The 14,386-nt window shown below is 43.3% G+C and overlaps 1 protein-coding gene across 1 annotated transcript in view; it reads right to left on the bottom strand.

Moving 5' to 3' along the window:
- Positions 1-2,929: 2,929 nt before the first annotated feature.
- SVOPL (SVOP like) overlaps positions 2,930-14,386 on the bottom strand; it is a 34,944-nt gene continuing 23,487 nt past the window's right edge. The window contains exons 11-16 of the mRNA XM_090041098.1: positions 12,984-13,186; positions 11,001-11,112; positions 10,327-10,408; positions 7,522-7,611; positions 5,183-5,296; positions 2,930-3,270 (exon numbers count right to left, since the gene is read on the bottom strand). Of these exons, the coding sequence (XP_089897224.1) occupies positions 3,259-3,270; positions 5,183-5,296; positions 7,522-7,611; positions 10,327-10,408; positions 11,001-11,112; positions 12,984-13,186 (613 nt within the window). The 3' untranslated portion in view covers positions 2,930-3,258. The remainder of the gene's footprint in view (positions 3,271-5,182; positions 5,297-7,521; positions 7,612-10,326; positions 10,409-11,000; positions 11,113-12,983; positions 13,187-14,386) is intronic.

The following is a 14,386-nucleotide window of genomic DNA, read 5'->3' as shown; positions in this document are numbered from 1 at the left end:
TCAGGCTCACCCTGTGCATTAGGCTCTCAGAAATAAGATAGGTGGAAGTGAGGTGAGAATAGCCAAACCTGGTTCTTAAGACAGGCCAATAAGACTCGTGTTTTGTACATGTCATAGGCCTGTGATGGTAAGAATAGGTACACTCAGTCCAACACAGATGCAACTCAGGGGTGCTGAGGGATTGCAAAAGGCAGTTTGTCATGTTAAAGCACTGTGAAGTGGTTTGAGAAGAGACGTACTAAAACTATGCAACGAAATGCAAAAACCTTCCCAGTTAAGATGATAGCTCCCACTAATCTACATGTAAGAACTACTAGAACTATTTATATAGAAGAAGAACTAGAAATGATGCAAAGGACAACAAGGATGATCAAAGGTATGGGGGGCTTTCACGTGAGGACAGACTAATGGGTTAGGACTTGGCTTAGAAGAGAGACATTGGAGGTGGGGGACATGATAGAGGTTTACAAAATATTAAATGTAAAGGAAGTAAATAGGGAGTGTTTGCAGTCTCTCTCAATACAAGGACTAGGGGACATTTTAAAACTAAGAAAACAGTTCTTTTTTGCACTTGTAGAACTCACTGCCACAAGAAGTTGTGGAGGCTAGTAGTAGCTTAACCCAGTTCAAATGGGGATTGGACCACTTCTTGGAGGAATGGTCCATCAGTCAGTATTGAATACAGTAGATAACAGTGCAGTCTCTGAAACAACTTCGTAAATCTCTGAAATGTTGGAAGCTGCCTTGGGAGAGCTGGGAGTGGAAAATTCTGCACATGCCTATTCATCCTCTCTATGAGCGTCTACTCTGCGTGAAACAAGGTATTGGGTTTGATGGACCCATGGTCTGACTCAGTAAATAGCAGTTCTCAACCATAACCCTGCCCTATTTGATGTTGGTACCTTTCCATCAAACAAACCTGATGGTGTCCCGTTAGAGCCTCCCATTAGCCTTCTACCAACCTGCATTGTGCTCTATGTAGCATTATGGCTGGAAGAAGTACGAGTTGTCACACGTCTACAGTTTGCAATCTTTGTGTACCAGTGTTACGCAACTATCCTGTTAGAAGAACAGGAAACAATTCTAAAATGTTTGAATGTCACTGAGGGTTGATTTGGGGGACTTTGTTTGTTTCTACTCTGTTACTTACTAGCAGCTTGTCATGCAAGCCCAAGCCAGAAATGCACAAAGCTGTGAAGACCTGACTTCTCCTGTCGGCCTCATCTAGAAAACATCTATTGCTTATAGCCTCTCATGATGCTGCCAAGCAATCTCTAGGATCACTATTTTGCAGACCTCTGTGGGTTTTGAACAGGGTCATGACGTTTTAGTTTCATTTCTTTTGATTAGCAGCCTTGGAGTTTCATTTTGACTTCCCTTGAAACCTCAAAGCAAGCTTCAACTGAACCCAACATGTTTGATCTGCTTTTCAAAAATACTTTTTAAAGTGTCACATGGTTTGTACAAAAACCAAGTACAGATATGCCCAGCATGGATTGAAACTCAGCGCTGCATCTGCAATGTTCTGTGTCACCTGATTTCAATATTAAATTCTTTCTGATTAAGGCACAGGCATATTTTTACATTAAGAAATTATAAAAGCAATTACTTAAAAGCATGCCAGCTACTACTCAAGTAGGCAATACAGGTTGTATTCAAGAATCACTTGCTTTTGCAGTCAGTTTCCCATGTAGCTATTTGTTCTTTTCCATTACCCTCTAAAGCAGTAAAGTTATCAGTAGAGCTGACTAAAGTGGAAACAAATTGCATTTTTATAGAAGAGAAAGTCACCCAAATTAGTACAACTTTTTCTCCCCCAAATGAGTCTTTTTATTAGAAGAAACTTGTATAATTTGATTCTTTCAAAACATAAAGTGGAATTTTTCTATTTGCTTGGCTGCTTGGTTTCTTGAGGTGGCTGACTGCATTTACTGCAAGGTGGGACTGTGCTATCCAGGAAGGCAGCCGTATGGGCTGCCCAATAGCCCAGCAGGCCAGCCAACCACCTAGCTCTCTAACTAATGAAGCAGGAGAGCTTGGACAGTCAGCTTGCAAGTAGCCAGTGTTACTCATTAGCATGGAAGCAGGCTACTTCAGTGAGCCTGGCTGCTTCTGAGAACCCTGCCTGCTCCCTGGCTTGGCTTGGCCAACTTCCCTGGCCTGCCCAATAACTTGGAGAGTTTGGAAAGCATTCTTCCATCTCAGCCTGCCTCTTAGATTTCCAAGAAACTAGGCAGCCTGGAAGAGCATTGGCAGCCTATGCTCTGTGGCATTCCCTTTAGCAGGCTTCTGGGAAGCTATACCTTTGCACCAATCCAGCAGGCATGCTGCCAAACAGCTTACAACCCTAGGTAGTTTCAGTTTTGCAGCAACCAGCCTGGCATGGGATTAGGGAGCAAAGCCTATACTGGCAGCTTGTCCAGCATGCTACTAATGAGCTGATCAGGTGAGTTGAGTTGGTAGGAAAACAAATTTCAATAGAAGTGATGATTGCCTGAAGAAAGAATGGTGCTACCAGAACATTTCTAACCAGCTGTAGTTCTGAAATAGTAATAGTCATCCCAAAGTACTTTAGAAATCCCTGAAAAGCCTGATCCTGAGAGACAAGGATCTTTGGGTAAATGTGATCCTGAGAGCACATTGGGACCACTTGAACTTCCCTTAGTTATACTTAAGTCCCATTAATGTTTAGAGAAAGAATGTTATACATAATGGGTACATCCCTCCCCGTATAGCTGCATTTTCATGGCAACATCCATACACCTGAAGGCAAACACCCACCCCATGTGTGCCATTAACTATGTGCAGATACCCAAGGACCAAATCTACCCTAGCCCTGGATCTATTGAAGTCAGTAGAGTCGCACAGAGTGTAAATTGCAACAGAATTTAGCTTCACACACTCTCAGATGTTTCTAGAACCCATTTATTTTAGTGGCCATCATCCACCAGCCTTTTTGTGGCATGGCATTAACTGTGTACATAGTAAAGAGACTTCCTCTTGCTGGGGCTGGAGTGGGGGGATGGAAAGAAATCATTTATTTATTGAATCACAGGAACAATACAAATGGCAATTTTTCCAAATATGTGCTGTAGAAAATGTAGATTGTGTGCTCTTCATCTGCAATTATTTATACCTCCTCTTTCCAGAAATGGCATCAAAAAGCAATCAACATAAAATACAGCTCAGATGAAATGCAGGAAATATTCCAAATGTTCCTTTATCTCTGCCACTGGAGCTAAGCCAGGGTATCTGTGTTCATTTACTTTGCTAAAAAATGGAAACAAATACAAAAGGATAAATCAGAGTCAAAGTGAGAATACTTAAGAATTGAAGACTGAGAGTAATGATACAGGGAAAGATAGGGAATCTAAACAGATATGTGCATTTATATGTATGTTTCCAAAAACCTTGCCTTGAATCTGCAATCACCGTAGAACATTATGAGATCTGCAGTTTTTATCCTGCCAAGACTGAAATCTGGCATACAGAGTAGATATTTTCAGGATATTTTCTTTCAAGTATTACTGGCCTGGATTCCAAAATTACTTTTGAAACATGGCTGGCAACACAGTTTCAGTAATACTTTCATTCAAAGTAGAAAATGATATCAGCATTGAAGGCACTATTTAGACAGACAGCTGAATACCTGGTCAGGGTTAACTATGCTCATTCTGTTCAAGCATATAGATATTCCTTAGCTACATAGCTGGATTTTTATATAGCACAGATCACACTAATATAGTGGTTCTCAATCTTTTTAGACTCAATGCACCCCTTGGAAGATGCCAGCTCTTAGACTTCGCTCAGTGTTTTTTTTTTACTATGGAAACAGCAGTAGAACAAATCTACTGCTGCAAGGATTTTGCAAGAACCACAACAGGTCAGAATGTTTCTGACACCATGAATTCTTCTTTGAAAGATGTGTTTTTCTTGTGAATCATGTGTAGGCATTTGCCTCAGTATCCTGGTTGAGGATCATGGACAGAAGAAGAGGCCCTGATTCAACAAAATCCGTGAGTAACTTTATGTGCAGGAGTAATTTAATTACAGTCAGTGAGACATCACATGCAAAACAAAAGTAACTTGTGTAAATGTTAGTATCATCCCTGTCCAAGCTAAGGTCTGTGGCCACACTCCTACTAACATACCAGTGTGCTGGGCATACTTGGTTCCACTCATTAATCTTAATGAGCTATTTCTGTACATAAATGACAACAAAATCAGGGCCATGGGTCTTATTTGCAGTAAGAATGATGCCCTTAAAAATTTCAGCTGTGATTTTAGCTTACGGAAGTACATCCAGTCTCAGGAAAGAAAAGGCTTAGCACATTAAATAATCATTTAAACTCCCATTCACCTAGGTCACTGTTAGACAAGCCCGTTACAAATGACTCAAAGCTTTCCTTTTACCTGTACAGCAATTTAATGAAGTGTTTCTTGACACTTATCACAGTATCAACCCTTTCAGGGCTTAAGTGGTCGGCTGGCCCTTTGCACTGAAGGGTTGAATTGCACCCTCAGAGGGAGAGAAGGTTGTTTTGTTAAGTCTGTTTTGTATATACTATCTTTTACACAGTAAGTCAAATATCTTTTAAAGTCATAGTTTAAAATTGAAGGCCAGATTTGTAAAAGCAGAGGGCTGCCTGAAGTAGAGGAGAGAAAATGAATGGCATTTTCAAAAGCAACCTAATGGATTTAGGTACCTAGGACCAGATTTTTAAAGAGTAGACACTGCACTCCCTTTAGAATCGATAGAAGGTTGGTGCTTACATATCTTTAAAAATCAGGCCCCTAAGACCTTTTGGAAGGAATAGGAATGAGGAGCCTGTCTGTCTTAGTCTGTTTTGTACCAAACTCCAATCTCTACCTTTAGGCTTCTAAGTAAATAAAAATCTGACTGAACATCCACTGTTGTAACACATGAATGACTTGCACCCAGTGATTGTGTCTTAGCCATGATCCACATAAGTCAAACAAACAACCAAAACCTGCCCTGATTTTAACTACAATGATAAAAATACTTATGTAGTTAATTTAAGTGTCTCCCCGGTTTAGAGGTGCTTATTTTGGCAGGCGTGTGACTCATGTGCCTTAGGTGCTAAGTTAACTGCATAACAGCTTAGGGGGTCACAAAAGAGTTAATTTGCTATGCCTAGAGTAGTAGTGAACTGGTACAAACCTGGAGTGCCCTTCCCTTGGTCTCTATGGGCAGAGTGAAGGCAGAGACGGCGCACACAATACACACTCCTGAGAAAAGACACAGGGCCCCAAGGAATGATGCACTCATGAGAACCTACAAATATATAATTCAAGCACCAGTTAATGCTGCCATGCAAGATACTCATCCAATGGTTTGTTCAGAATTAAGAAACGTGACTTGGGTGGAAGATTTCAAGCAACTAAAGGACTTGATGATGGCCAGAAAATCTGTCCAGTGAGTATAACCACATCAAAAGAGTGGTTACAAGTATGAACAAGTATGTATATTCTATACAGTAGTGTATACAGATCTAGATCTGGCAGTCACTTTGTTTCTAGTCCTGGGCCCACATCCTGCTTTGTGGAAATGTGGCTTAGTGTTACTTAGAGATCTAAATGTAAACCTGTAAGAGACACAGCACTGGAAAGGAGGATGTCCTGAGTTCTAACCCCACCTTGTCACGACTGTTTACTTCTTCTAGAGTGCAGAAGGTGTAGGTATCTTAGCAGGACTTCTGGCCTAAACAGATAGATACCCACATAAGGATCCTCTTCCATCATGCATTGTTGCCCAGGTGGTCCCCTTGGGGAGGACGGTGGGGGTATGTGGACCTGCAAGTCCCCACAAACTCCTTTTACGTCCCCTGGCTGGAGAGGATGCAGCTGCAGTGATTTTGAAGCATTCCAGACTGGGAGAAGGAGAAGAGGGAGCAATAGGGACTGTGTCTGTCCAATGACTATTATGTTCCAAATGTTTCCAAGTCTGTTTACACTATCAATCTGTCTGCACCATCCCTTGAGCACAGAGGGGCTGCTACCTTCTCAGGGAGGGAGTCATAGGCTCCTGCTCCTAAGACTTTTTCTGCCTTGTGACTTTGATACCAAATACATCAGGTACACCCCGGTACCACTGAAATAATGCCAGTATGAGCCATATGTTTTACATGAATTACATGTTGTTGCTGGTGGCAGGCTCTACTGCTAGGCAAGTGATAAAGGCCTGGAAAAGGCTGAGTACTGTGCATTTGTGGGCTTTCTTCTGAAAGGAAAGCAGAGGCCTTGAGGTTTGCTACTACTAATTGAGTAGGTAGCTATTTCTTTTTTAAGACACATGCACACACTTCTCCCTGTTAGGGTTTCTGGGTCTCCTCTGTCTTGGCAGAGGTGCAAACTTGGAAGTGCCTTCCTTCTCTATTCTTGCTGGATAAAATTTTGGCAAGTTTACCCAGTAGCTGCCCAGACAGTGCATAACCTACTGCACGTGCTCAGCGTGGACATTTTACATGTCTACATGGCTTGGGAGTAGGAGTCCAAACTGTACAGAAGTGCCAAAAGTGGCAAATATCCCACTGGAAAACTGCTATTTGGGCACCTAAAGTGAACTAAATGTCTGCCTTAACTGGGTAAAGCCTTTAGGGTGCCTAATGTTCCAATACATTCAAATTAGAATGCTCTAGCATAGCTGCAGCATCATGTGTATAAAGCCCCTGTGAATTTAAAAATGGCCACTGGCATGCTTTAACTAAAGGTGATCAAATGATCTATAGTTACAATGTCCCATGGTCATTTTTAAATGTCCTGGGGCTTAATATACATGATGCTGCAGCATTTTAATACGAGCAGCTCTTCAGGAACCAATCTAATTAACACCCCCACACACCCCTAAGCACATGTATTGGCACCCTTCGGTGTGTAAATGTGATTCAGGGCATGCAAAGTAGAATGTCATTGAATGGCTTTGATCAGGGGTGGGCAAAACGCAGCCCAGAGGCCAGATGCGGCTTGCCAGGCCATTCTATCCATCCTGTGTGGCCCCTAAAAATTTAGAAAATTAGTATTTATCTGTCCCTGAGTGCCTGTCATGCAGCCCTTGATGGCTTGGCAAAACTCAGTAAGCAGCCCTCCTCCCAAAATAATTGCCCGCCCCTGGCTTAGATGCTTAAAGTCTGCATAAGCGATGGGTGTTTTGGCAGGGCAATAGAATGCTGTCCTTTGTGCCTTCCACAGGTCTACATTCTGACATGAAAGTATGCAGCTGACTAGGCAAAACAGGATTTAGGCTTTTTCCCCATGTAAACAACTAATGGTTTGGCAAAGGCTAGACAAATTTCAAAAGAGGCACTACAAAGGGTTCCTTGTGTGTATTGGGAAGCCGACTAGGCATGGAGTATACCAACTTACAAAACACAACAATGGGCCCACTAAAAAAAATAATAGCTAAAAACCTGTTTCAAAGTGCCTGAGGAACTCCTAATCTACGGGCTCTTCTGACTGACAACCACCATCGCACAACAAGATGCAACAGAAAAAACTTCTTACTTGTGCTATAAATGGTGCCACCATAGCTCCAATCCGACACAATGACCCACTTGTCCCCATCCCCAATGCTCGCATAGTAGTGGGATAAACCTACAGCAGGAGAAAAAACATTACATATAAGAAAACGCATGTGATTCAGCTTATTCACAAATGCTCACTACATTATAAAGGCCAACAGTTGGAGGGAAATCTCAAAGGGTAACAAGCCCCCCCGCCCCGTTCTCATTTCTGCCTTTGAAATTCTTTCCATTCCTGTCCAAAATGAAGATTTTTTGAGTCTTGCTGAAGTTGGAGGTGGTGAACTAATTCCTCAGCTGGAGAGGTAGTTCCGCAAGGTCCAGTTTGAAAAGCATTGGCAGGGTGGCTTGGGAAGAGTATGATTTGCCATTCTCTCTGCCTGGTGAACAGGGAGATACAGACTGTCCGCAGATTCCAAGCCAGCACTTTGTCCAAGCTTTAAATTCACTCACAACATTTGTAACAGGGAAAATCACCTGACAAAATGCCCAGGGTCTCACTGCAGAACGTACTCTTTTCTTTTCTCTTCTCCTAGGCTATGAGCCAATAGAGCACTTAAAACACATGATTAGTTTTCTGCATAGAGTTAAGCAAATACCTATGTCCCATTATCTTCAATATGTTTAAAGTTAGGCAAGTATTTAAATACTTTGCTAGTATTTTAGGGGAGAGGGTATTTTATTGCCTGATATAACTTTGCTTGCAGAAGGGCCAATGGGAAATTATTTCCTTCACCACTAAACTATTTTTAAAGGACTCCAGATGCCTCCTTTCCAATGAGAGGAGCAAGGTCTCCAGAAGTATGGTGCAGTTGTGGTGGTGGTTGCAGCCTAGCTTTTGACTGGTGCAAAATTCTCTCACATTAGTGGCTTCTGACGCATCCATTTCCAGCAAAAGAATGTACACCAAAAACACTGAAATGTTAATATTTCTGCAATGCTAGTGCCTTCTGATAAGCATCACTGTGTTACACTAAATAATTAATGACAGTGAGCAGGTTGAGCAGGTGCTTCTATTTGCCTTTCCTTGTAATGCTGCATCAAGGGGCTTTTTGTGAAACTGAAAGGTAATACACCGTGTTTTCTTGCATATTACATGCCCACAACGAAAAGACACTTTATATTTGGGGAGGCAGAACTAAGGGTAATAAAAACAACTTTTCCAGAGTTTGGCCACATGTATCAGTGGCAGAATCTAAACTTCCTCTGACATCCCCTTTTTCCTGGTCAGGTAAAAGCTACAGTTTTAAGTGTTTCATGGCTAAACTGTTAGCAGCTCTTGAAGACTGGATTCATGCACAAATCTCAAGATGAAAACAGTCTGGGGGCTGAGAAATTAGAGGAGAGAGATCAGGAATCACTAAACTTCAAATTCTTCAGCACAGTTGCCTAAGGACAGCTTGATTAGTGGAAAATCAGAGCTGTTAAAAAGGAGAATGGGTCATTAATGCCTTCTGAGTTAAGAGTAATTGGCAGAAATCAAGGAGATTACAAGTCATGAAATTAATCGGCTCCCTCAAAAATGCCTGAATAGAAATGCCATTGCTACTATTCTGGGCAGAAAATTAGCATCCCTTAAGATACATGTATCAATTTTAGCAGGCTAATTTTTGGAGGAAAGATGCGTGTGGTACACGAGTATAAAATGGGTTCTTAATAGGGCTGTGTGAAACGGCATTGTTCCGTTTCACCTTGAATTTTAACGGTTTGAAGGAACAGCGTTTCGTGTCGAATTTCATTTCAAGTCAAAACAGCTGTCCTATTCCATTCCATTGAAACGGAAAGACTGTTTCAATGCTGTTTTGACCTTTCACTGGGGTTGGGAAGTCAGCCCAGCTGGGCTGCCTTCCCATCCCTGCTAGATTGTGTCGGGGTAGGAGGCAGCTCAGCTGGGCTGCTTTCCCATCCCTAGATCATGCCAGGGGTGCCAGCCTGGCGCAATCTAGCGCAGGGGATGGGGAATTAGCCCAGCTGGGCTGCCTAGCCACCCCCTGCCGGATCTTGTGCTAGGGATGGAAAGTCAGCCCAGCTAGACTGGCTTCCTATCCCCAGCCTATGGTCAAAACATTTTGACTTTCAAAACGTATTCGACCAGCCTCATTTTGTTTTGAGGCTATTTTGATGGTCTTTGTTTCATTCCAGTTTTGCTGGTTTGACCTCAAAATTGGTGGAAATAGTGTCGAAGTAAAATGGCCAGCAAAATTTCACATAGCCCTAGTACTTAACCCCAATAAAAGAAACTATTTTCACACAACACAAAATAAATCTGTAGAATTCACTGGCATGAACAATCACTGAAGACGAGATTTCCATGGCTAAAAACATTTGCGGTGAAATTCCACTCTAAAAATTAAGAGAGATAAACCTTCCTACTGTGAAGCATCAATCAACCCACTAACAAACGGAAATATTTCCATCCATTGGGACATTATTTAGTAAGTGGTCATTATGAGGGGGTGCCTCTTCCTTTGAAGAATTTGGAACAGGCTACCGGGAGGGACAGGATTCTGTAGCAGATGGACTGTGCCTCTGGTCTTGTATGGCAATTCCTATTTTCTTTTTCTTGCCATCTCAGCTACTCATCCAGTTTTGTATCTGATTGTATACGTATAAGCAGAACAGGCAACTAAAACAGCATTCAGAGACTAGCATAAGACCAGAGACCCTCAGATATAGTAAAGTCACTGTAACTATGTGATTAAAATGAGGACAGTCACCAAACTACTCAAATGTGCCTTCATCCATTTTATACACTTTGTTGGAGAAGAAATGCCAGAAGGGGACCCACCTCTGCTGTGTAAATGTAGATGGTATTGAAGTTTGCTGACACCAAAGCACGCAGCATGAAAAGAAAACCAATCAGACCAGCACTAGAAAGAAAGAAAGGTGGAGAATATTCACCTTGGTGAATAATTTTTGCCAAAGACACTGAGATCAGACCAGAATCTTTAAACTGAAAGGGCATTTCATAAGCACTCTCTGAAGTCCTGGTCCAGCTTTATTAGGAAGGATATGGAAATTTTCCTCTATTCAACATTCATTTAGTGAATACAATCAGACCTTGTTAATTCACATAGATCAGCACCCTCCAGTCCCTTTGGACTCCCCAGCTGGGTGAATAAGAAAACACACATTACACAAGAAGAAGAAAAAACCCAAAGATAGTGGCTCTCTCAATGGACTTTGTTTACTTAGCTTAATGCATAGGCTGGCTGTAATTATTTTCAAGGTCTTAGCATGCTAGTAAATGTCCTACAGTATATTTTGTGAGACACATAGTCTCAGTAATACAAGCTCTCATTACGGCTTTTGCTATCACATTTTTGCTGGGAAGTGAAGTGCAACTGCCAAGAGAATGATCAGAGTAGCTGATTAGCAAATAGAGAGTTTAACAGGCCCTGCCACCTGACTATGGTACTGCAATCAACCATACCATTACCAGCATACAAATTGTACAGGTACCTTGTTGTGCAGACATTGAGGAGCAGGAAGAACAGAGCAGTGCATCCCATTGTTATAGACAGGCTCAGTCGTCTTCCTAGAAAATTGATGCCTACAATATTTAAGGGATTTACTGGGAAAAAGAATAAAACAAGAATGTCAAACTGGGGTTAGATTCTCTACCTGTTTTTAGACCTTATTTGTTGCTCACTATTTCCTGGCTAGGAATCGTACCCTGGTAGTAGAAACAGAAGAAGAGTTGCCCAACACCAGGATCCTACTTTCCATGTCAGGATTTTTATCGTTAAGCCTGCCTTCCTGTATTATACTTATGATGCCTGCTTTATGCACAGTCTAGACTCACATTGCTCTTGTACAAGGGCTGCCATGATGTCAAATTAGTGAATCAATCACAGGCTAATACTACTGTGAGAGGGCAAGAAAAGATGGTGTTGTGGTTAGAGGCAGTGTGCTAGAACTCAAGGAATCTGGAGGTCCACTCCCAGAACTAGCAAAGATTGCTCATGTGACCTGGGACAAGTCATCAAGGGCTCAAGGCCCACAAAATGTTAAGAATCAAGCACTTTGGCCCATTCAAGCAAAACATACACAAGGTATACACCAAAATTCCCAAATTTATGCAAAAGAGTCCTCCAGGCATTGGATCGTGACTGAATAGAGGTATCTGACGTGCAGGCCCAGAACAGCCTCCTATGCATGTCTCAGAATTCCAGTAGCTAACTCAAGACAACTCCTCTCCACTCCCCCACCACACAGTATCTGAGCTCCCTGAATCACCAAGAGAAGTAAAAATGATGAGACTGGGGTCCTGTTCCCACAGAGTTTCTCTTCCCTGCACCACATAGGAGACAGGAGCAGGGTCAAAGTACAGTGAGGGGCAGACTGATACAGATGGAGGATTAGTCTGGGACATGCATAGGAAAGGACGGCAGTGGGCACGCTTCTTTGCTTTCTGTGAAAACAATGTGGAGACACAGCAGGCTCCGGATCCAGCATGTGCTAGACCAGGGGCGGGCAAGTATTTCAGGCAGAGGACCCCTTACTGAGTTTTGGCAAGCCATAGAGGGCCGCATGACAGGCAGCCAGGAGCAGATAAATATTGATTTTCTAAATTTGTTAGGGGCCCCACAGGCTGGATAGAATGGCCTAGTGGGTCCCTGTGCTAGAGCAACCTGACGTGGAGGTGGGAGCAGCTACACATACTTGTCTTCCTTGTTTTTTTCTCATCTGGACTTGCAGTTCCAGACTGACCTCCAGGATGAGAGTACTGTATCATTACCAGCGTCTAATTTCAATTTCCTGACATTCTCCAGTGTATGAGATGTACCTTCCTTTTTGACCTTCTCTGGGGAAGGAGGAGAGTAATATGTGTTTCATAATCTAGAACAGTGGTTCCCAGCCTTTTCTTGCTATGACCTTAAATCAGGACCCCCCAACCCAGAGCCAATCCTTGGGGGATGTGGGGATAGGGGTAAATCAGGCTGTGCGGGGCCCCCTTAACTTTGTGCGGGACCCCGCAGACAGAATTTCTGACTGAAAGAAATGTAAAGAAACCTTCATGCCACGGGGAAGGAGGTGGGCCAAACCACAGCTGCCTTGAGGGAGAGACCACGGCCGCCCCGCCTGGCTCCGTGGAACCAACGCAATCCTACTGTGGACCCCCCATGATCTTAATTTGGGTCACGTCCCAAGGTTGGGAACCACTGATCTAGAACATACACTTAGTTGGAGGTGCCTTAAGTGTCTCTCCAGATCTCACCCTGAGTGGTTTTTGGACTGAAGTCAGAATAATGACTCCTTGAAGGATCAAAGTGCTGAGTCCCACAGAAGTGATACACAGGCCTTGCACTAACTAGCAATGCAGGATGAATTGCATGCAGATCATACTGATGATTTATGCTTGTGCATGTCAATCTACTGACCTAAACACTTTGCACAGTGTATTAAAGCTACAGAAAGAAAAGATAGAAGACTTTCTGTTACATGCAATCTCTCCAATTGTGCTGATGATCATGGTCTGGTAATCTGAAGGGGCAAATAAGTGACAGTGACACGGGCTTTGGCTTTCCTGCGAATGATCTCCAAATTCTTCTGTTACTGATGCCTGAGAGCCACAAACCAGGTCCCGCTCCAGTAACTCAGCACTGGCCAGGATGACTCCATAATAAGCAAAAGCTATTCCCAGCCTGTGGGGAAAAAAGAAAAATAAAAGCCAATGCAAAGGACAGAATAACAGCAGGTTCGTGAAATTCTAGATGAATAAAGCTCAGCAGGTATCAAACACCTCATGGAAATTACCATGCAAAACATTTAAGTAAGCATTAAGATTTAGCAATCTGACTCCCAGCACTGATTTGTGTAACCAGTAGTACAGTGGATGTCACTCCAGGGTTCAAATATGAGAGGCTCGGGGGTTGGGGAGTACTGAGCTCCCCATAAGAAATGAGAGCCCCACCATAAGAGATAAGAGCCCCCCAAATGCCCCTCCATAAGAGACAAGAGCCCTGGCCCACTCCATGCCTTTCTAAGCAATTCAGGCAGCAGTGGCTCCTTCCAGCTTTCAGCTGCCTGCCACTGCTGCAAACCTCCCCCCCCCCCGCCCCCCAGGAGTCCAAGTGTAACTCAAACCCATTGCACATTACACAGTTGCACCTACAAGATTCAGGGGAAAATCCAGGCAGCTGGCAGGGAGGGGACACAACTGCAACCCGCCCCCGCCCCCAACTTTGGCATTATGACTCACACAGGGGACCTCTCATCAGCTGGCTCATCAGCTGACACCTACTACTGGAACCCACGTTGCCACTATTCTACAACCCTGGGGGGTGAATGATGTTGCGACTCATCTCCCCCTTTTCCCCTATCACTGAATTCAGGAATGGGCAAGGGACAAGTGGTGGCCCAGTTTTCTGGTTTCCAGAGCCATGACAACATGAGTTCTGGCAGCCATGCTGATGAGCCCCTGAGCACAGAAAGCTTGCTGTGCCAGCTCCATGCAGCCAAAGTGGGGTGTGGCTACAGCTCCCGTCTCCTGCACCTCCCACTGGTTCTGCCCATGATTCTTTGCATGTCATTCAATGACGGTCATCTCTTAACTTCACTGATCTTTTTACTACTACTATAAGTAGTACTGAGGTAGTGCATCAGAGCACTCAGATCTAACCTCTTGGATCTGGTCCCCAGTTCCCAATCTGAAGAGTCTGCACTCTATAAGTAACCATTATCTCCATGTTTCTCAAGTTTCCTATTTGTAAAATGGGCAGAAACCTCTATCCCAGGGATGGAATTCATTTTAGTGCAGGAAAAGCTGAGCTAAGGTTTGTGCACCACCTACACTGGTTTGAGGGCTTAGGTAAGATGGCTTCAGTGGGCCAGCTTATGCAGTA

Source organism: Crocodylus siamensis, chromosome 4, assembly GCF_052110815.1.
Source record: "Crocodylus siamensis isolate JL-2025a chromosome 4, ASM5211081v1, whole genome shotgun sequence".
NCBI lineage: Eukaryota > Metazoa > Chordata > Crocodylia > Crocodylidae > Crocodylus > Crocodylus siamensis.
This window is presented reverse-complemented; position numbering and strand designations above follow the sequence as displayed.